At 41.2% G+C, this 24,490-nt stretch overlaps 1 protein-coding gene across 1 annotated transcript in view; it reads left to right on the top strand.

The window, feature by feature from the left end:
* The first annotated feature begins 205 nt into the window (after positions 1-205).
* LOC149127698 (uncharacterized) overlaps positions 206-24,490 on the top strand; it is a 241,801-nt gene continuing 217,516 nt past the window's right edge. Inside the window, exon 1 of the mRNA XM_089326852.1 lies at positions 206-353. Coding sequence (XP_089182978.1) covers positions 206-353 — 148 coding nt within the window. The remainder of the gene's footprint in view (positions 354-24,490) is intronic.

The following is a 24,490-nucleotide window of genomic DNA, read 5'->3' as shown; positions in this document are numbered from 1 at the left end:
TCAAGAAAACCCGAGGGAATGGTCAGATGAGTGAGGCATGAGTGCGCTCTCCTTTTTTTCTGGGTTTCTTTGGCTTCTTCTTTCCCTCCCCTCATGCTCCATTTACATTATAATAATCAGGCAGAGATTGAAAACTGGTGGGTGTCTGGCAGGTAAGAGTAAACATTGTAGATTGCCCCAGTGCTCAGCTGAAACTATCCAGTTAATGGTGGCATCTGGGTATGGGGGGGGTGGACCTTGGTTCAGAAAATTTAAAAAGCTCTCCCTTGAGCCAAGCCATGAGAACAGTGCCGGGAAGCTGTTGGGGAGCTGTGCAGACCTCCTGGAAGGAAGTGTGAAGATCTGCTGTGCAGGTAGGTGTCCACCAGGCACTCTGCCCATGGGGTGTAGACAGAAGAGACCAAGAGGACTGGATTCCAAACACTCCAGTCGGAGGAGCTCAGAGATGGTCTGAAAAGCAAGAGAAAGACCTCTCCACTCTGTTCTCTAAGCCATGGCCTCCAAAGCACCTTGTAGGCAAGGCAAAAAGCTGAGCTGAGCCTGATATGCATCGAAACGAAAGAATTTGTGTGCAAATCAGAGACAAATCCTTTCAGCACCTACAGAACTGGTGCCAGGGAGTTAACATTTGGAAACCTCAGCTCGGTGCCAGGTCGTTGTTTGAAAAGGAGCAGATTTTGGAGCAAATGCCAGTGAGGTACAGGGGGAAGAAGTGAGGACAAGGACTCCAGGAATTAGCTATTCAAGAATGTTCTAGAAACCTGATAGCTCTTTTCCTTGTCAAAGGGGAAAAAGAAAATAAAAGGACATTCAGAGTAGCATTCATCGAAGCAGGCTGCTCAGGGTTTGCAGGGGAATTGGGAGGGCAGATGCTACAAGGTTATTGGAGTCAGTGTCAAATGCGAGAGCAAAGTGACAGTGACACAAGCTAAGAAATGACTAAGCACTCGAGCCCTAGAGTAGCTAATAGACGGATCCAAATGCCAAGTGAAGCAGTTGTCTCAACTCATTTGAATACTTCTGAAGAGGTGATGAAAAAAGAGCAGGAGGGACCGACCCTCTTCCATTCCGGAATATCCCAACATTATAAAATCCTGTTGGCTGACTCTGTGACTCGGTCCTTGTGATTGATCAACCCTCTCTCCTTTAGCCACTTTCTCTGGAGTTTCAGAACAGGTGCTTTAGGACCAGGGCACATCAAGTTTCCATTGGCTATAGGGAACTTTATTTCATATAGCAGTTTCCTATTTACACGATGGAGCTTCCCCCCGGGCAGGGCTGTTCAGTTTTTAAGTAAAATGGCATGATTTGGCCCTTAAGCCAGTGAGCCTCAGGTTTATACAGAATGTCTTTCTTTTTCCTTCATTTTTTCATTTCTCATTTTCTCACCAGTGTCTCTGCATGTGGAAGAATCTGAAGACTATCAGGTAGATATGGTGAAGTAGAAAGGAGAAAAGTTAGAAAAGGCCAAATTCATACAGATGAATTTGATTCTCCAGGGAGTATTCTTATGAAAGTGTAATTGAGTAAATAGTTAGCATATACTAGATGCTACTCTTATTAATTCCCTCTTTCCCTGGCCCCTTTTTCTGTTTGCTTTATTTAACTTTCCTATGGAAAAAAACTCGATTTTTTTTTCAGCCATGGTTAGTGAATATCCCCTCTGCACCTGTCTCTACATTAGGCATTTTCATCATCTCCATTTTGTGCCTTAATTGCAACTCAGAGTTGGAAGACAACTACACCCACTTTATAGATGAGGACCCTAAGCTAACACAGGAAGTCACTTGCCCTGTGGAACTGGAAAAGTGGTGGAGCTGGAACACAGATTCAGGTGTTTGAGGCACCAAACCCATGATATTTTGTTCTGTTGTCTTTGTCGGGGTGGGCCAAGCCAACACATGTGGTTAACCTGGCACCAGGGCTAACGTTGGTGGAATGAGGTCTCAGGTGGCCCTCCTTTGCCGTCCGCTCCACTGCCTCTGTACATCTAGACAGCAGCCAACTGGGCTGCCCTTTCGGTCAAGTGCCTTTTGAGTATCTCTAGCAACTGGGGTTCCCATATCTTCTTCCTTCTGGGGCCCAAGGTCTCAATCAGCTAATTAAACAGACTTATCGTAGCTAAAAGCTATTGATTGCAAGCGTGCGCCCTTCCTTGGGTACTGAATGCACAGTCAAAGCCTTTCAGTTAGTAAAAGGTCATCGGGGGAGAGAAATTTCTGAAGTAGAGAGAAGGTCCTGCTGCTCCAAGTCCCTGGTGGCAGTCACAGCTTCTGTGCACAAGCTGGCAGCCCCGTGATCAACAAGGCTCCACTGACGAAGTGTTGAGACCCAAGCCTCCGATTTTGAGTAATAGGTCCAGTTCTGGATGATTTTTCACTGATTGGTTGAATGTTTCTTGGACACCTACTATGTGCTAAGCTCTGTTCTAGGTAGGAGATACAGTAGGAGAGAACTGACTCCGGCCCCTGAGTATGTTACTATCGATTCTCCTCTGTTTTCCTTTTCATTGCACAGTTTGATATCTTGTTGACTACTTAGAAAGGTACCTGTGGAAAGATCAGGTATGTGGTTAGGAAGCAAACAGATTAAAGGAAAAAGAGAGGGATATTAGTGCTAAACTGCTCATTCAGAACTACTAGTTTCAATCAATGACAATTTTAAGTTATTAAATACATTCTACAGTAAATTGTAAAAGAGAAAAACAACAACAACCAAAAACCAGGAAAATAAAAGGTGCCATTACTGATATTCTCCAAGGCTTCTCTAATAAGATCAGGGTCAGTGATGGGAAAGAAGCAGAAAGATGAATAGGATGTCAGAATGCTATTGAGTTCCAGGGAGTTACTGCAAGTTCACCGGTAGATGCAGCTCCAGTTTGTCCAGAAATGAGAGCAAGGCCTTTGGTGGCAATGGTGCATGGAACAGCTACATTCTCATCACCTGAAAGAGAAGCAGACGCGCCTTACTCACTGTTTCGATGTTGAAAATCACTCTAGGCATTCTCCACTAGGCAGAGACGATGGTAGGTGGCCCCAGAGCTCCTGTGATTCCACGCACATGGCAGAGAAGCCTTGGTCAATTCTTCGTACGGCCCACTGGAATGGACTCCCATCTCACTCAGTGACTAGCTGTGTGACTTAGGGCAAGAATTGAATTCCTCTGAGTCTCTGTTCCTCTCATCTGTGAAATGGGAGTACGGCTAATAATAACAGCAAGCATTATTTAAGTGATTATTTCACCCTGAGTCACTACCAAGTGGGAGATTGATTTTGTGAGATGCTCATAGTCCCCAGAGCGCAGTGTGATTATACCCATCAATAGCTATTATCAAGACCATGGGGGCAGCTCAAAACTCACTGGAGGTGACATGTTTTTTAAAGCTATAACTTTTTTTAAAGTACAAGTGACTGCACAACTTGGGTGATATCATCGCCGGGGAGGAGTTTTTGTTATTTAATTACAGGCAAACTTTCTAAGAGCTTCTCCACTTGGTGAAGTAGTGCTGTGTCTAACTCCCACTGAGCCTTCTCAGGAGGGCTGGAGACACAGATATTTCATTGCCTGAAAATACATACTACTTTCCAAACAAATGCATGGAGTGCCTTTGCGCAATAGTGATTCCTTGTCGAACTAGGAATGTTTCCATATGCCCCCTGCAGCACCATTGACTGCAAAGGAGACCAGTGTCCCCACCTGTGACCCCGATTCTGCTGCCTGCTCTCTTACTTGGGTCTGAAATTCCCAACCCGGCAGAACACCGAGATACCTGTGTCTCGTCTTCTGCTGAATGCTGTCGGGTCGTCCCTACCCTGAGCCTTGGCATTGCAGAGAACAGGCTGCTCTTGACCAAGAAAGGGAAGCCCTTCAGCTTGGCCCCAACAAGGATGTGTCTCTTCCCCATCGCTGCTGGCCTTCAGCCTGATCTCTGTTCCACTCTTGTTAAGGGATCTGCGAGAAAAGAAAAATCAATTGTCTAGTTAAGGTCAGCCAGTAAAATTTGCTCATAAGTCCCCTAACCACAGCCTGATGAATCCAGCCACATTTCTTCCTGGTTGCAATTCAATAAAGCTTCCTAATGGCCTTTGTCGTGGCTTCCCTCTGCACAGCCCCTCAGCAGTGCCTTTCATGCTCACTTATGAGCCTCCTTGGAGAGTGGTGATTTTATCTTTCTGTTTTTGTGGATCATTTGGGAGGCGAATTGAGCTGGAAGGAAGAAGGTAAGAACTGAAAAGACAGAGCTCTGGGCTTCGAGCCACATCTAGTCATTCCATGTCATCATCTGCAACAAATGATTACAACAACAAAGGTAGCCTCAGATGGCACAGACTGGGAGAGCGACTGCTTGGGCTTCCCGTGGTCCCTGAATTATCATGTAGCATCTTGCAAATCATCCATTCACTTACGGTGGAAGACACATGAGAAAGAAGTTAGAAGCACCTATCGTGTGCTAGGGAGTGTGGCTGCTTAGAGGAAAGAGGTCCCGGGTTGTTCAGTCTAAACTGGGGGGATACAGACAAGTCATTTAGTGAGGAGATTAGAGTAAAGGAAATGAGTCAGTCTTTAATTGCTTTTCAAATTGCAAGAGGAGCACCTGTTTTCCTCCATAGGGGCAGGGAGCATCAGAGGAAACCTTTCTAGGCACGATTGTAATGTATTGAATCTTGAAAGTCAAGTATGAATTAATTAGGGGAAGAAGCGAAGGAAGTCGTATGCTTGAACATCAAACATTCACATGCTGAAATTTTCTCTCTGCTCTGATTCAACCGTGTTACCCCAAATTACTGGTCCTCTTAAAATGCAGGTCCCTGAACTCTAAAATAGATGAACCTTCCTTGCAGGGGTTTTGTGCAAATTAGGAAAATATATGGAAGTGCTAGATTCTCATCCAACACTGAGTAGATAATTGATACATAGTCTGTTTTGTTAGTATGCATGATGATTGTGATCTATGCATTTATAAAGGACTGTTCATAATTAGAACTTGAGCTTGATCCATTGATGAAATGAAAAATTTTCAATTCGGCTGATACGTGCTGTAAGTGTGCAGAGAGGAGTGAGAAAACCGGAATGGGGCAGCATGCGAATGATTGGGCAGAAACCAGCTCATTAAAGACTCTGTTCCCCTCATTGAGGAGTAGAGATGTTTCTCCTGAGGGGGATGGTAGCCATGGAAGTTGGTGTGGCAGCACTTAGGCATCCCAGCACCATGACAATGCGGCCTTTCCTATTGTCAGCTGTCTCATCCCAGTTCACAAAGTCTTGCCTCATTTACCACCTCACTGTGGGAAATAAAGATCCAGGCACTTCCTTGCCTCTGAAGAATTCTCAGCAATTTTTCAGAGAGTAAAACCTTCTCTGTGAAATTTTTGAAGATTTCTCCCCCTTACTTTGAAATGCCCTGAATTTCAAGCAGCTCCAATGTTGCTGACTCATTTCGAGTTTCATAAGGATCTGGGTTGACTTGTCATATGTTATAAATCTTCAGTTTATGGAATCGCTCCTTTTGCTGAAAGGTAGACCTGGAAGTGTGTCAAAGGAATTTGTGGTGGACTAAACAGAAGTTGTGCTTAAAAAGTGTCCCGTAATTTTTTTTTTCAGGTAAAGGAGAACTTTAATGTTTTTGCAGAGAGTCATTATTTAATTTTTGTCTTAAGGAGGAAATGTCAGTGAATAGACTTCAAAGATGTGTCTGTGAAAGCCTTGACGGTATTTAGCAGACATTTCCTGGGTTTTCCTTTAATGCTTGTTGGAATCTGTGCATCACTCAGGGCAAAAGCTGATCTCTGACAGGAAGCAAATAGTCTCAGGATTTTAATGTGACTATGTCCATTGTGGCTAGGGACAGCCAAGGACTTTGGAAAATTGGGCATCCAAGCCTATGTGTTACACAGGAAACACAAGGTGTGACAAGATGCAAGAAAAGAGACAAATGTGGTTTATGTCACAAGCTTTTTTTGTTTTGTTTTTATAGCCAGAGAAGTAGCTCTGTTGACAGACAGAACATAAACACCATAATAAACACCATAAGGATTGAATATGAATTTGCAAACCATCCTGTATTAGCCAGCTTTTAATTAGTATAATGAAATACCTGGGACAAGTTAATTTATAGAGGAAAGAGGTTTACTTTGGCTTAGAATTATGGAGGAACAAGGTCCAAATACAGGGCCCAGGCTTTTGTAAGGCAGCTCTCTCGGCTGTACCACATTTTAATAGGAATGTGTGCATAGTTCTGTCTATCTATTAACCTAGAGACTGGCGCTCTCCTTATAAAGGCACCAGAGTTTAATCATGATGGTCCATCCTGATGACCTAATCTCATGTTTGTCACTTTCCAAAGACCCTACTTTTTTTTTTTTGACAGGCAGAGTTAGCGAGACAGACAGAAAGGTCTTCCTTCTGTTGGTTTACCCCCTAAATGGTCGCTGCGGCCGGCGCATCGCGCTGATCCGAAGCCAGGAGCCAGGTGCTTCTCCTGGTCTCCCATGAGGGTGCAGGGCCCAAGCACTTGGGCCATCCTCCACTGCCTTCCCGGGCCACAGCAGAGAGCTGGACTGGAAGAGGAGCAACAGGGACAGAATCCGGCGCCCCAACCAGGACTAGAACCGAGTGTGCCGGAGCCGCAGGTGGAGGATTAGCCAAGTGAGCTGAGCGCCGGCCCAAAGACCCTACTTTTAAAGATAATTGCTGGACTAAGCTTTCACCCTGTTAGTACCATTAACTTATATCTGTGGCGATGAAACTCTTTTGTGAGTTTGAAGACCAAATGATATTCAAATCATCTTAGTCCGACCCTTAAAACCCATATTCTTCTCATACAGCATAGTATTCTACCCACAATAGTTCTAACGTCTCAGTCCAGCATTAATGCAAAAGTTCCAAATCTGAAGTCTCATCTGCAACCCACAGCAAACTCTTTCAGCCGTGACTACCTATAAAATGAAGATCAAGTCAATACATCCAAGATACAAAGGTGGGAAGTCCTATACATACCTTACATTAGGGAAAATCTTTCCTATTGAGGACAAACTTTCCTATGCTTTTCATGAGTCCCATATTCCTTTTAGAATATACCAATAGATGGTTGGATTGTCTAAAACAGCAGCAGTATCTGCAGATAGAACCATTGTTAGATTGATTAATTTTAGGTTTCAAAACGACCCACTCTGAATGCCCTAATTGTTATTCATTATCTGAGGTTTTAGCTATTGTTTTTGCACTACAACATGTTGTAGTTTCTTTCTGACTGTAACTTTCTCAGCCTAAAGCTTAGAGCAGAGAGCAATACATATCTGTCTAGTTAATTACTTTTTCTGATTAAGAAATTGTGCTTCTTTTACCAAGCCATGATACCTTGTAAGAGGAGACACTGAGTCATAAAACAGGCAAGATAATTTGTGTGCAAAAATATGTAATTTATCTCTTACACTAATATTTGTTAGATAATAGCCCATGGTATTGGGAGGTGCCAAACACTCAGGTTTAATTTTACACAATTATACAATCTAGAATGACATCACCACTGCTTCCTTACTGCTGTATTAGCTCTCGCCCTCACTAGAATATAGGCTTCATGAGGGCAGTGATTTTTTTTGTTGTTGTTGTTGACCAATATATACCAACGCCTAGCACTTGTAGGGGCCACTAAACATTTAAATAAACACCTGATTCAACATTGGAACACCCTGCTCTGTTTCCCATCTGGGCTTCATGCAGGCTCTTGGCCCTCCCCTAGGGAGGGCTCCCAGTATTAATCATGATAGAATCTGCAGTTCTTCTTGAAGATCGTGTCATTGTTACGTAGGGAGGCAAGATTTCCAGGCCCATTTTCTTTTTTTTCTTTTTTTTTTTGACAGAGTGGACAGTGAGAGAGAGAGTGAGAGAGAAAGGTCTTCCTTTGCCGTTGGTTCACCCTCCAATGGCCACCGCTGCTGGTGTGCTGCGGCCGGCACACTGCTCTGATCCGAAGCCAGGAGCCAGGTGCTTCCTCCTGGTCTCCCATGGGGTGCAGGGCCCAAGCACTTGGGCCATCCTCCACTGCCCTCCCAGGCCACAGTAGAGAGCTGGCCTGGAAGAGGGGCAACCGGGACAGAATCTGGCGCCCCAACAGGGACTAGAACCCGTGTGCCGGCGCCGCAGGCAGAGGATTAGCCTAGTGAGCCGCGATGCAGGCCCCATTTTCTCTTAACACCCTATGTGCTTTTAAGTCTATTATTCTTTTTTTTCACAAACTTTTAACTTCTAGCTTTGTAAGTAGAAGTTTTTCTTAGATTTTTAGGTACATACATTGATATCTAAAATATTACTAAATTTTATGCTTTAGTTTGTCCCCTATAAGCTATTTTCTTTGTGGCTTCTCATTTTCTCATATATAATTCTTTTCTTGCAAGTAACTAAATGGCCATATGCTTGAGATTCTGGATAACATCTCTTTACTTCAGTATCTTCTGCAGTATCCTTTAGCACTCTTTCAACATAGCCTAGATCAAATAAGTACATTTTGGGTACTTGGCAGGAAAGTGTCAAGCATTACTCTGAGTAGTCTACTCCTTTTTTCTATCCTTTAAGTTAAGTTGCCAGATAGAGTTGATGTGGGAAATGGAAGGTCACTCAAGCAAGGATCTATTTTCCTGGATAGGAGAGAGGCAGTCTTCCAAAGTCATATCTAGAAGCAAAGTCTTTCTAGTGACAGCTGTAGTTCATCCAAAAGGACAAACAAATTATCTTTTGTAAAGGGGAGTGGAGGCATCTTTTTATACATGATAGTAAGAATCATTTTGGCTGAGTTTCAAATGTTCAGGTATAAAGACAAAGGAACAGATATAAAAACAGGTGATAATCAACACAAAGGGACTGGACTATTTGCTACCTATAGCCATAAATTACAAGTATTATAGTGACTTTTGTATAGATGACACTCCTTGTGTCTTCTTCAGTAGGTAATCAAGAAAATAGCAGTCAGGTAGGACTCAAGGGAAATTAGAGGGTACAAAACATGATTAAAACATCCTGATAGGATATTCTGCCCTTAAACAGAAGTATGTTATCAATTCCTAGTGATCATAACTTTGTTTTTGAGTAATGTCATATACCCTCATAATATGTGTGTACAATTGTTAAGAAACGTAGGTATGTTTCACATTATGTATTGGCTCTAATTGATCAGTAGTGGCTGCCTGGAACTTTGTTAGGAGGGATTGTCAACAACCCAGTGGTATCTGTGAGAAAATATGCTATAATCTCCAGTAATGTCTTTCAAGGGCATGGTACCGGAAAGTGCTACCTACCATGAGTTCTGTGACTTTTTCATCATTGACTCCTGTCTAGTTATTGCTTTATGGTATGTTTCATTTTCTTTTTTTTTTTTTTTTTTTGGTTTCTAAATTTGGTATTATAAAACTTGTGTCTGGAAAGATTGATGTGTCATCATGGCCATCTGGCCCTGGTGTTATATGCCCAGTTAGGCCTCTTACAGGATTGGGTCTTGACAGATTTCATAGCACAGAGCAGATATCCCACATGGGCTGTGAAGATGCAGAGATCTTGACCAAAGAGAGAGAGATGCAGTGTAAAACTCGGTATTATTTTATCCAAGACAAGGATGCTAGTGCCTTCCACACATTGCAAGGAACTCTGCTGGTATGTATGCTTCAGCTGCTGCAAATAAGAGGAAATCCAGTCAAAAAGGGTTTGATGGCTGGCGCCACAGCTCACTGGGCTAATCCTCCACCTGTGGCGCGGCACCCCAGGTTTGAGTCCCGGTTGGGGCGCTGGATTCTGTCCCGGTTACTCCTTTCCAGTCCAGCTCTCTGCTGTGGCCCGTGAGGGCAGTGGAGGATGGCCCAAGTGCTTGGGCCCTGCACCTGCATGGGAGACCAGGAGGAAGCATCTGGCTCCTGGATTCGGATCGGCACAGCACCGGCTGTAACAGCCATTTAGGGGGTGAACCAATGGAGGGAAGACCTTCCTCTCTTTTTCTCACTAACTCTGCCTGTCAAAAAAAAAAGGTTTGAAATACATGAATAGCTACTTGTAACTTTACAACAATGAGGAGGTGAATTATTGTGGACACTGGTTTAGCATCATAAAATCAGGGCTTGCACCTCTTTAACTCTTGGGATTTTTTTCATAGTTATCAGATGGATGGCACATCCCCAAGCTTTATGTTTAGTTTTATGTTAGGAAAACTGGGGTAAGGTAAAAAGTAGCAACAGTGGCATTTGTTCCTTTTTATCAATAGAGGTTTTCACACCTGACCTCTGATCTGGCTCACCTTAGCTGCAGGGGAAACTGGAAAGCACACTTTGTTTTTCTGATCTCTGGTCAATGAGGCAAAGAACCAGCACAGTATTGATTAACCACCAATTGTTTCTGCTACAATCTACACCTTATACTAGTGGACACTCACATGTATGCTTTCTCCTAAATAAACATTTTGATGGTGTCTGCTCATCTCTCTTTCATGGAAAGCAGCCTCACTTATTTGTTTCAGAATGTAGACGGAAATTCAGTATACTCTCTACAGTCAGCTCCAGATGTGGATTTTTTGGTCCAGTGACTAATAGCTAAAAGACGAGTTATCTGTTCCCTTCATCCAGCCTGCCGTGGTGCAAAATGAACAGGTTAACTGCAACAATATCTCTATTTTGGAAAAAGAAACTTTAGGAATTGCATACAAATTATCGGTCAATTATACACTCGAATTTTCAAAGACTTTGCCCTGATACTATAGACAATTCTGTTACCAGATAACCTACTCTTCTCTGTGTTTTCTGGAAGAATCCCTATTATCTGGGAGGATTCAGGGGACAGTTATGCTCGTGGCTACATCTAAGGTAGAGTTTGATAAGGGTGCTCTTCTAAGAAATGTTCAGTTTCCTAGTTTGTTTCTTATTCATGGAGGGTCAAGTGGTTATGAATCTATAATAGTTACAGTTCATGATTTCTTGATCAACATCACCACCTCAAAATATAGTAACTTTGGGGCCAGCGCCGTGGCTCACTTGGTTAATCCTCCACCTGCAGTGCCAGCATCCCATATGGGCGCCGGGTTCTAGTCCCAGTTGCTCTTCTTCCAGTTCAGCTCTCTGCTGTGGCCCAGGAAGGCAGTGGAGGATGGTCCAAGTGCCTGGGCCCCTGCACGCACATGGGAGACCAGGAAGTGTGGGGAGCAGGGGCCGTCTTCCGTAACATGGCAGGGCCCGTCGCCTGGGAGACAAATAAGTACTAAGACTGTGGACAAATAAATACTGAGGACAAATACTGAGATTACTGAGACTAGATTAAACTACTGGAACTGCTAAGACTAACTCTATGCATCTGATCTCCCACCATGTGGCGCTGAGAGGGAGTAAACAACTTCCACACAGCTGCCTCACCAATTCAACTGACAAGCTGCAGGAGATGATCCTGCCCCTGATTGGAGGAGAGCAGCGTGCTCAGTGTGTGGGGAGAGAATGCCAGCAGAGTTGGGATTGGTGGAAGAGGACTATAAAGGAGGAGAGAGACAACATGCGGAAGGAACATCTGAGGAACCCCTGAGAGAGCCGGCCGGTAGTGTGCCGCCCCTCCGCGGAGGCGGTGGTGGGGGGAGTGGCAGCTAACCCGGGAAGGGCCAGGGAAAGAGAACAATGCAGGGTCCTGTGTCGTTACTCTGCGAGTGGGGGAGCCACAGGGAAGAAGCACCTAGATCCTGGCTTCGGATCGGCGCAGCACCAACTGTAGTGGCCATCTGGGGAGTGAACCAACGGAAAGAAGACCTTTCTCTCAGTCTCTCTGTCTATAACTCTACCTGTCAAAAAAAATTAAAAAAATAGTAACTTTAGGGCTTATTTTCCTAATAATTTTTACATAAGTATATAAAAGCCAGTGCTTGTGCAAACATAGTCTTTAACTGAGAGAAATCCTGTCTCCTAGTGCCTAAGCTTGAGGAATAAGCTCACGGAAAATACTTTGGGGGGACATGAAAATAAAAAGTAAACTGATGGTTGAGGATACTATCCTAGATAAAACCTGTACCAAGATACAGCTGTAGTTGTTGTTAAACATTGGAATACTTTCATACTGCCCACTAACACCTGCCATGGGTACCCTGAGTTCTCCCTGCTAAAGGAGTAATGGTAACATAATAGAAAGATCTTCAGGATCTTTCTCTGGCCCTGTTGCCAACATTCATGTTGATTCTTCATTGCCTCTGCCTTACCAGTATTAAGTATTTTGCATACCATCTCTGGCTTATGCATAGTTAGTGTAGAGCAGAAGTATATTCATTGGTATGGGGATCCTGGGACCAAGCCAAATACTTTAGAAGGAAATGTCACATAACGAGAATGTTAATCCAAACTTTAAAAAGGACCATATTAAATTGTAAGAGCAACTTGTAAGAAAGTAATAAAAATAAAGAGAAGGTCAAAATAGGTTGGTTAGAGACAAAGAATGAATTGGTTCAAAGTTGATTCAGGAGTTAATGATGCTAACGTAGACCAACTTCTGTGGCTTTCCTCTCCTATGTGTCTTGGCACAGCTTCTTGCCCAGGGGCATGTCTGTAAAGCCAGTGACCATCCTGGATACAAGCCAAACAAGGAAGGGTCAGGAGCAGAAGCTCCATTAATCAGGTACCACCGTGTAGGCAGGCAGGGGACCAAAGACTGGAAGGTCAGCTATGGCAGGAGGAGCATGAAAGTGTAATAGATCTCAGAGCACAGGCAGGGTCCAGAGTCTCAGAGGTTAGGAATTTGGCAGAAAGAGCTCTAGAAATAGGGTTGAAGTTGAATCCTAGCACAGAAAATGCTCTACTGTACTCTAATGCTACCTGTAGAGTGTGGACAATTCAGGACCACAGATGCTGGGAATCATCAAAGTCTCCAAGGCTTTTTGGTAATTAAGGCCAGGAGAGAGGTGGCAGCCAAATCTTACCTAGATTTTACGACTGAATTATCTTCTTTAATTTTTCATCCATTTATTTGTCATACCTCTGAGAACATGCAATTATGATTGTTGGTAATAGTTGACATTTTGGAGGAGAGTGCTTAAAACATTGCAGGCATGCTTTTTGCATATTAAATATCTTACATTAACCCTTCACAACAAAGAAATGAGTTTTTTCATAAAGTGCAAAGCTTCCATCCACTTTCTTTACATTCTGCATACAATTTCTCTAAACAATTCTCATCCACCCAAATAACCATTCAGCCATTCCACAAACTGATAGGCAAGTTATCATAGTAAGTTCTGAGTCAACCAACTCTTCCATACATATAGTCTAGCAGGAGAATTGGACAGATCATCTCTGTGGTAAAGTGTGATAGGTACTACAATGAGATGCAAGATACATAGAAGCACACATCAGGGTGCTTTCAATACTGGTACCTAACATGAAAAACATAGTCACTGAGAGTTCAGTGAATAGGAGTAAAATTATGATGAAAACTAGAAGGGTATCTACTTGCTAATGAGAATATCAAGTGGGAAGCACATGAGGATGCGAGATGAGAGAAAGGAGTTGGGATGCTGGACTACAAAGGGCACCAGGAAGCTTTCGAAGAGGGTTAAGTAGAAGAAGAGCATGCTTCGTCTTCCTTACCTTCTAGAAGTTGTCACAAGGGCAGTATGAGGAGGATGGATTGGATGTGGCAAGACTATAGGGCAAATCATCTGAGAAGCTGTGATGGCCTCCAGGTGGGAGATGGTATGGTGACCTGAGCTGCAGCAGTGAAGATTAGGATATAAGGAAAAGGGGCTGGAATGGAGAGACATCAAGGAAGCCGAGTTAAGCAGAAGCTTGCCATAGGCCTTCCATATGAAATGTGTAGGACAACGCATATACCACTATTCATCAGTTGTAAGCATCACTGAGTTAAGATTTGAGGCCATATTTTTAACCTCTAATTGGGTGATGGGAGGCAGACAGGAAACCTATGCCTGCAAAATACCCATTTCACACATTTTCATACTTGATAATACAGGATAAGACAGCTCTTATGTTGATATAGCAAAGGATGGGCTGTATTAAAATATCAGTGTTTGATTCTTTTTTTGCACTTGGGTTCTTTTTCCTGCAATTGTGCACTCCACTGTGAGACACTGAACTATGGGGTTCAGCAGGGGATTTGGAGTAGCTTTTCCTTAAAACAACTGCTTATTTTGAAATAAGAGTATGGTTTTTATAAAGTTATGCCTGACAAACTGCATTTCTCTCTTTCCCTTCACTTCTTTCTTGTTTAAGGTAAAAAGGACTTGGAGCTGGATTCTAAGAAAGCTAAATGACAGTAGCAACTTGAAAGTCTCGACTCAGCCTGATGCCCATGCTAGGCTGTGACGTAAAACCAGAGAAGTCTCATTTTTCATCCATTTCATAACCAGGAAGTACATGAATAGAAGCTCCTTTTTAGAATTATATTGCCTCCCTATTGAATTTAACTTTAGCTCAATTGAAAAGACTCATATTTTACCACCAGTCATCTCAGCTGCTATTCAGCAGACCATCAAGAGCAAGTTTCTTGCCTGTGGAAACTACTTTTATTGTTTTCTTCATGCTGTATTCTGTAACCGTGATGTGGCTGGCACAGGCATGTTTCTCAGTGTGTCATTTCTGAGCTTAAGCCCCTCATGCTTTGTCTCCTAAAGGGTCAGGTCACATATTTACACTGGCATCTGGATGCGGCCAGATGTAGGGTCTCCTTCTTGCCAGTGGGTTATGGCTCTCATTCCGTTGCTCTTGTCATTTCTTAGAGAGGGAAGCAGGATTGTCAGTGCACAATCCATAGTCACAGAGCACAGTGTAAAAGGAAGGGAGCAGATATAATTCCCAGGATACCATCAGCTCCAGCCTGCATAATTGGAATAATTTGTTTTCTGATCTCTCAACCTTTCTGCCCTCCTCCAACATATTCTCCAAACTGCAGCCAGTGTGACTTTCTTTTCTGTCCTGTGTATCTTTTCTGTCCTGTGCTTTAAGCTCAGGGAGCTATTAGAACCTTTCACAATCTTGCTTGTTATGAACTCTGTCACAGTCACTATCACCTGTCCAGGTCTCCCTTAGATTTCTCCCATCCAGGACTTTCACATGTCCGGAATAGTCCTCCTATTGTCCTAACTATTCTTCAGCTCTGACATTTTTGCTCTGGAAGCTTTCTTTTAATTATCCAGAAGCTCACAGTTCTCTTATTTCCTTTATCAAATCTATTTAAGAAGTGCCTCATATGTATCTATTTGCATACCTGTCCCTCCTTGTAGACTGTAAGTCCCTTGCATTCAAGGACCATGACCTTCACCTTCAAATCAGCACCTACCTGGGCTGCTGCCACATAGTAAGAGCTTGGTAAATGGCTCTTAGCTCTTTAGGGTTGTAGGTAACAAATATTCTCAACTTCACAACAGAAATCTCCTTCATTAATCAATGGAAGTAGCTAATATTAATTAATTCACTCATGTTCACTCAAATAAATATTTTGAGCATCTATGAATATATCAAGGGATTATTTTAATCACTGAAGATGTGGAAATGAATAACACATTTTTCTTTTGCTCAAGATTCTCAAAGTTTGTGGCAGCAGAGAAGTAAATAGTTACAGTATGCGATACATGCTAAAATAAATACATACATGGATAAGTTACTGTGAAACATCAGAAAAGTGGTACTTCAGTTTAGCTGAACATTGAAAGAGATGCCGCACAAAGAATCTTGGTGATTTTGTAAAAAGGTATGAATTAAATGAGAGGAAAGAAGCACATTTTGGGAAGAGCCAGCATATGCAGAAGATAAAAAGGTGAAGAAAACTTTGCCATACCCGGTCAGCGCAGTCGTCAGTGGAGCGTCTGGATGATGGTAACTCACTGAAGCTGCCAGGCTGCTCAGGAACTCACTCACTGTCTTTGGATTCAGTTAACAATTGGGGCTATGGGTTGATTTTTTTTTTTTTTTTTTTTTTTTTTTAGATAGAGATGCTCTCAGAGTGGTGTGTTAGAAGGATCACTGTAGGAGCAGTATGGAAGATACCTTGGCAATCTTAGACATCAGCAAGTCCTGTTAGGAAGACTTTTTAAATTATTTGGAGAGAAATATGGTAAGCCTGCTGAATATAAGTTTATAGCAGTGGATTTGGGGAGAGTACAAAGAATGTGTGTGCAATTTAGGAGGTAGCACTATTTCTTATTGTATTCTTGTTCAATTCTTTTTTAGCTAATTATCATTCATCATTTATCATTCAATTCAAGGGTTGCCTCTGGCAAGTTTTTTTCTGACCACGACACCAGTCTGATTCAGATATCCCTTACTTAAGTTCTTATTGAATATAGTATATAGCCTCTGCAACATTATACAGTTAGCAGTGAGAGAACGAAGATTATGTCTTATTCAATCTGGCAAAGCGCTATTGAAGTTCCTAGCACATGTTATATATTTAATAATTATTTCTTATGGTGAATGTATGAGTGACTCCATGACTAATTGGAAATGGGAAATTGAGAAATATAACTTAGTAGATTCTTAAATTTTTGCTCAGACAACAAAGAAAATTATGGGGAATCATCTCAGAGATGGGTACCAGAGATGGGGAAATGAGTTTAGAGAATAGTTGGGGGAGGGGACAATGACATTAATTTGAGACAGATTGGATTCAGGTGGCTTATAAGAAGGCCTCCTAACAGTGATATTGTGTAGGGTAAAGATTAGGTCTTACTGATGTATAGATAGATGGTAGCCGAGAAATTGCACTTTAGTCATCTAAGAATGTCCTGTCCACTGGAAATAAGACCTACCAAAAGTCTAAAAGTCAGCAGCATACTTGATTGGAGAAGAGTTTAAGGTGATCTACAACAATTGGTAGGCACTAACAGGAAGGATTCAAGACTGTTACAAAGGGTATAGGAATAATTTTTAAGAAACTGTCAACGATATCAAACATTTCCAAAGGAAGAGGTATAAGGATTGAAAAATAATAAATTCACTTTTGGTAGATAGACCAGTGGTAGTTAATGTATTACTTCTGAAGAGCAATTTTAATGGAGAATCGGGGATGCCATAAAGTTGGTAGCGGTTTGGAAAGTGGAGCATTAGAGTCTGTGAGTATATTATCTTCTTCTAAAACGCTTAGTTATAAAACACAAAGCGGTGGGGTCAAGAATAAGGAGAGAAGTCAACTGTGCAGTTGAGGGAGGGTGCTTTGTTCAAACAGGAAAAAATGAGGATGATTACATCTTGAGAATAAACAGTGATTTAAAAGGGAAACTATTAATAGAGTCAGAAGAGACATTTCCTGGAGCAAGGCTTGGATAGGAAAGGACAAGAGCTGAAAAGGCAGGATTAGCTCTAACAGAGATACATCTCTTTCTGAGATTACAGAGAAGAAAAGGAGAGTACAGGATGAATACATACATTAGTTTGAATTATGTGGGGAATTCACTTGCACCCAAGTTCTTCAGTCCTTTAGAGAGGGGTGATAGAATTTGTAAAAAGTGATTTTACTGGCTTCTGTGGTAATTAAACACTGGTCAAACAGCAAGGAAGAAATATTGTATATCTGTGCAGGACTTCCTAAAATGGATAAAGGCCTACCCATTGCGCATTAATTTGCACACTCTTGTGATTTGTGCACTATCAGGAAATAGCTAAGTCAATTGGAAGAGAACATGTGGTCAATGGTTCAAGTTGACTTCAACAGGGTACACACATGGGTTACTAACCTGGGACTCATGACTCACAGTCCATGTGCATGTTGAGAGTAGTCTTGTCAGTACAGACAGGTGTGTATTCATGGGTTTTTATGGGGAAAGAGCAGGTCCTTAGTTTTCACACAATTTTCCAAGTTACCTGTGATCTAAATCTTAAGATACTCTATAGAATACTATACAGCAGTCAAAAACAATGAAACCCGGTCTTTTGCAACAAGATGGAGGAATTTGGAAACCATCATGCTGAGTGAATTAAGCCAGTCCCAAAGGGACAAATATCATATATTCTCCCTGATCAGTGACAACTAACTGAGCACCAAAAGGGAAACTTGTTGAAGTGAAATGGACACTATGAGAAACAGTGACTTGATCAGCTCTTGTCCTGACGGTTGATGTACAATGTAATACTTTATCCATTTTAGTATTTTTTTTGTTCTAGTACCATTGGTTGAATTCTGTAATTAACACACAATTATTCTTAGGTGTTTAAATTTTAACTGAAAAGTGATCCCTGTTAGGAATTTGGAAAACATTATGCTGAGTGAAATAAGCCAATCCCAAAGGGACAAATACCATATATTCTCCCTGATAGGTGACAACTAACTGAGCACCAAAAAGGAAACCTGAAAAAGTGAAATGAACACTATGAGAAACGGTGACTTGATCAGCCCTTGCCCTGACTGTTGATGAACAACTTAATATGTTATCCCTCTTAGTATTTTTTTTGTTTGTTCTACTTAATACTTTTGACTTAATACTTTTGATTTAATACTTTTGATTTAATACTGTAATCAATACACAGTTATTCTTAAGTGTTGAAACTTAACTGAAAAGTGATCACTGTTAAATATAAGAGTGGGAATAAGAGAGGGAAGAGATGTGCAATTCGGGACATGCTCAAGCTGACTTGCCCCAAATGGTAGAGTTAGAAACATACCAGGGGATTCCAATTCAATCCCATCAAGGTGGCATGTACCAGTGCCATCTCACTAGTCCCAGTGATCAATTTCTGTTCACAATTGATCATAATGAAAGGACTAAGAGTCAAAGGGATCACAGAAACAAGACTAGTGTCTGCAAATACTAGCTGATAGAATCAAAAAGGGAGAGAATGATCCAACATGGGAAGTGAGATACACAGCAGACCCAAAGAATGGCAGATGTCCTAAATAGCACTCTGGCCTCAGAATCAGCCCTTAAGGCATGCGGATCCGGCTGAAAAGCCCATGAGAGTATTTCAGGCATGGAAAGCAAAACACTCTGGGGGTGGGGGGGAAACCTAAATGAAAGATCTCTGTGAGTGAGATCCCAGTGGAAAGAATGGGTCATCAAAGAAGGAGGTACCTTTCTCTGAAGGGAGGAGAGAACTTCCACTTTGACCATGGCCTTGTCTAAAAATTATCAGAGTCAGTGAACTCAGGGGGCTTCCATAGCCTTGGCAGCTCATGACAAGAGCCTAGGGTGATTACTGATACCATAAACAAGAGTGTCAATTTGTTAAGTCAACAACAGGAGTCACTGTGCACTTACTCCTCATGTAGGATCTCTGTCCTTAGTGTGCTGTACATTGAGATTTAATGCTATAACTAGTACTCAAACAGTATTTTTCACTTTATGTTTCTGTGTGGGAGAAAACTGTTGAAATCTTTACCTAATGTATGCTAAACTGACCTTCTGTATATAAAGAGAATTGAAAATGAATCTTGATGTGAATGGAAGGGGAAAGGGATTGGGAAAGGGGAGGGTTGTGGGTGGGAGGGACGTTATGGGGGGGGGGAAGCCATTGTAATCCATAAGCTGTACTTTGGAAATTTATATTAATTAAATAAAAGTTAAAAAAAAGATTGAAAAAGGAATAGTTTCAGATAAGCATTACTTAAATGGTTATAAAAAATTATGTGATCTTTTTTGGCGGTTATAATAGTTAAATCAGAATACTAATCTTAAAACACACAGGTACATATATCTGAAATGATAGAATACATAAAAATGCTTTCAAAACTCAATAAAAAATGAACAAACAAAAGTGGCAAAATATTTGAACTGACAGTCTGCTAGAGAAAATATATACATAAGAATCACAGGAAAATATATATTGCAACTATAAAGGAATATCACCATACAATTAGAATGGATCACATTTTTTAAATGGATATACCAAATGTCAGTGGTAATACAAAGAAATGGAAACGGGAACATACTGTTGGAGCAAATTCAAAATGAAACAGTCCTATTTAAAACAGTTTACTGTTTTATTATGAAGTTAAATGTACAGGGTGTGAAGTATCACTATGTTCCTAAATCTGTATATATGAAATACATGAAACTTGTATAACTTATATAAAACTTAAAGTACACTTGCCATATTACACACTAATCCATTCTTTAGTGTTTTCCAAAGAGAAAAATACCTGTCCACTCAAAACTTGATATACATTCATAGTGACTTTATTAATATTTACCAAAGTTGAAACAACTGAAAAAATCATCAGCTGATGGATGATTGAACACAATGAGTTCAATACTACTCAGTAGTTTATCTAATCTGTTCCACTTTTTAATTTATTTCAGAAGTATTATGCTAATTTAAAGACAAAAACAGCTGCAATACTGTATTTTTTTTTTTTTTTTGACAGGCAGAGTGGACAGTGAGAGAGAGAGAGAAAGGTCTTCCTTTTGCTGTTGGTTCACCCTCCAATGGCCGCCACGGCTGGCGCGCTACGGCCGGTGCACCGCGCTGATCCGAAGCTAGGAGCCAGGTGCTTCTCCTGGTCTTCCATGGGGTGCAGGGCCCAAGCACTTGGGCCATCCTCCACTGTACTCCCTGGCCACAGCAGAGAGCTGGCCTGGAAGAGGGGCAACCGGGACAGAATCCGGCACCCCGATCAGGACTAGAACCGGTGTCCCGGCGCCGCTAGGTAGAGGATTAGCCTAGTGAGCCGCAGCGCCGGCCAACAATACTGTATGTTTTTTAATGTAATATTCAGAAGGCGTACTAAAAGGTCAGATATAAGATCAGAAGTTGCCAGGGGCTTGAAGCAAGGCAAGAGAATTGGCTATAAATGAATGCAAGGGAATATCTGAATGTGATTGATAGAAATATTCTAGTTCTCAATTTTTATTTCCCCTCCTTGAGGGGTGTTACAAGACTAAGTTGATCAAAATTTATAAAATTGTATGTCTTAAAAATTAGAATGTTCTAAGTATATATATGAATTATATACAATATAAAATATAATCAAACTTTATAAAAAGTGCTCTTGAGAGAAAATGATAGGATAGTGGGTAAATGGTTTTGGATTCTTTTTCTCCTTACTGTCACCTTATACACAGAAATGATTCTCCTTGTTTGAACCACTTCCTCAATTACAGATGCAAAGCACAAAATCCTCTAAGGTTTTCACTGAGAAGAGCTCTGGAACAAGAATCCCCATTTACTAACAGTAGGAGAAAGAACCCCACTGGCAAGATGAGAATCGGTGGAAAACATCTGGACCCTCCCTATCCAGATTCCTTGTTCCATTTTCTACTAAAACTTTGAGTTGTATTAATAGGCTCCAATGCCTTATAGAATTGCAGGATACCCAAACACAAACTTGTTCTCTATGGGAGGGGAAAACAAGTAACTTCTTTATATTTGTTTCACTTTAGTGGAGGTGACTTTGTCTTTGTACAATGACAAAAACATATCTTGCTTAGAATGCATGCAGAGTTTGGGGCATTATCTTAAAAATGACAGGGTTCCAAGTATAGATGGTCATGTGCATTCAGGGCATAGAAGGTAGGAGCTGGGCACATGGGAAAACACAAATATGTCTGATAAATAAGAGGAAGTAGAATTGAGGATGGGAATGCTGTGAATGAAATGATGGCAACTTTATCATTGAATCTCAATAACAAGCGCATATAGTAAACGGCTCATGTGTCTTTATGTCTAAATTAAAACGAATTGAGAAGAATTAAGTAGAATCGAGTGGAATGGCCTCAGCTCCAAGAGTCATGCTATCTAGGGCTTGGAAGAGTAGGTTTCACTTCTTAGATCTAAAGAACCCCCAAATGTCTGATACTAATAATGGATTCAAAATGTCCTCTCAAAATATTATAGCTTGAAAAATGTTGATGATAGTGATGATGGGGTATCTCCTGGACTGTATTTCTTATATTCAAATATCTTTTATGCCAAATGCTTCAATGATAGTACTTTGTTAATAGCTGGCATTCCATGGAGAATTCCTACACAAAATCCATAGCAATAAGTTTGTATTTAAACCATGTAAATGTCATGTAAGACATTTTAATAATAACACCCCCAAGAAGCTATAACCACTGAGAGCAAGACATGCGTCTTTTGAGCCTTGTTCTCAGGAAGATAGTTATTCTTTGCTCCGAAGAAGTTGAATGAAGTGTTCTCACAACCCTGCTGTGTATTTAGAGGACCAACAGGACAGGAAAGGCAAGAAATGAAGAGGGACAGGCTACACTGGGATGTGGAGATGAAGCCATTACCAGGACAGAGACAGTATCTGGTCGGATACTTCTCAAAGATACATCACAGGGATAGCGGATTTTAGGAATACTGAGGGTAAAGAAGAAAATAGCCAAATAAAACTTAAACTACTGATACTTTAAACCACTGTGGATCAACTGAGAAAATCAACTTGAAAACAATGGTCAGCAGATGCAGAAGGGATATCTGAGAACAGACTATTGTGGGGCAGAAGTCCAATTCTCACCTCTTGAGGTTGCCAAATACAGCTACTGTCAACACAATGAGTCTACACTGGACTGAATTCGCAGCCAGCTAAGGTTTTCACCAATTTCTTTGGAAGGGAAAATTGGAAATTAAAATGAGAATTCCATTTACATATAATTTGAATTTGCTAAATATAATTTTGTTTACATTATGCATATGGTACAACAAGTTACAGTTTCTATTCCATCAGGGTCCTAGCAAGTAAATGATGACATACTCAAGTTGACTAATTGGAAGAATGCTTAATAGAGACAGTGTTTTCAAAGATACAAGGAGACACAAGAAATGGAAAGCAGTGACCAGAGACTATCTATTAAAGTGAGGGCAGGGACTACTTTTTACCATTTCTAGGCATAACAGGGCAGACAGAATAGCTGCTGGAACCAAGGGAGAGAAACATGACATGTTGGCCAAAAGAGTGGTCCTCTCATTTTCTTTTTTTTCCCCCAATTTCTCCCCTCTTTGTTTTCAGAGAGATGAGTTGGTACCATATCAGTATACAAGACACATTTCTGCCCCTTTATGTGCATGATTTTGAATTTGAAATTTTTAAAAGTTATTTGCCTTTCATTGACATTTTCTTTAAAATTTCATTGTCTATATGTACGTATTTAAACATACAATTTTTGTATTTCAAATTTTTTTAATTTTAATTTTTTTATTTAGTAAATACAAATTTCCAAAGTACAGTTTATGGATTACAATGGCTCCCCCCCCCCCATAACTTCCCTCCCACTCGCACCCCTCCCATCTCCCGCTCCCTCTCCCATTCCATTCACATCAAGATTCATTTTCAATTATCTTTATATTCAGAAGATCGATTTAGTATATATTAAGTAAAGATTTCATCAGTTTGCACCCACACAGAAACACAAAGTGTAAAATACTGTTTCAGTACTAGTTATAGCATTAATTCACATTGGACAACACATTAAGGACAGATACCACGTGAGAAGTAAGTACACAGTGACTCCTGTTGTTGACTTAACAATTTGACACTCTTGTTTATGGCGTCAGTAATCTTTCTAGGCTCTAGTCATGAGGTGCCAAGACTATGGAAGCCTTTTGAGTTCGCTGACTTCGATCTTATTCCAACAGGGTCTTAGTCAAAGTGGAAGTTCTCTCCTCCCTTCAGAGAAAAGTACCTCCTTCTTTGATGGCCCCGTTCTTTCCACTGGGATTTCACTCACAGAGATCTTTCATTTAGGGTTTTTTTTTTTTTTTTTTTCCCCAGAGTGTCTTGGCTTTCCATGCCTAAAATACTCTCATGGGCTCTTGAGCCATATCTGAATGCCTTAAGGGCTGATTCTGAGGCCAGAGTGCTGTTTAGGACATCTGCCATTCTATGGGTCTGCTGTGTATCTCACTTCCCATGTTGGATCGTTCTTTCCCTTTTTGATTCTATCAGTATTAGCAGCCACTAGTCTTGTTTGTGTGATCCCTTTGACTCTTAGACCTATCAGCGTGATTAAGTGTGAACTGAAATTGCTCAGTTGGACTAGTGAGATGGCATTGGTACATGCCACCTTGATGGGATTGTATTGGAATCCCCTGGCACATTTCTAACTCCACCATTTGAGGCAAGTTCGATTGAGCATGCCCCAAATTGTACATCTCCTCATTTTCTAATGAGAATACAGTCAAGCTTGGGGACTTACTGGCAGAGTCAGGAGTGTACCATGACTTTTTGTTATTATTGTGCTCTATTTGGTTTCTTTCCAGTGGTCCCCATTGGCTGACACCAACAGGAAGAGATTATGGGAGCCCACTGACACAACATTTATTGCCAGCCTCCCAATACAAAGAGCAGAGTAGGGAAGAGAAACTAGCACATCTGGAGAGGCAAAGATTACGTGCAACACCCAGTGCTCACCTCTGGCCCCTCAGCAGTCCTCTTGACTCTTGTTCTTCATCCATCAAAAACTTGTCCCTCAGATACAGAAGACCCAGATTGCTACTGTACTGACATGGGGCCAATGTTCCACCCTTCATTGTTCTACATGAAACTTAAACATTAGCCATTGGCCCTTATATAAATTAATAGAAAATAAGATAGGCAGGTA

Source organism: Oryctolagus cuniculus, chromosome 2, assembly GCF_051225735.1.
Source record: "Oryctolagus cuniculus isolate XC-2025 breed Fujian yellow rabbit chromosome 2, ASM5122573v1, whole genome shotgun sequence".
NCBI classification, from domain to species: Eukaryota; Metazoa; Chordata; class Mammalia; order Lagomorpha; family Leporidae; genus Oryctolagus; species Oryctolagus cuniculus.
This window is presented reverse-complemented; position numbering and strand designations above follow the sequence as displayed.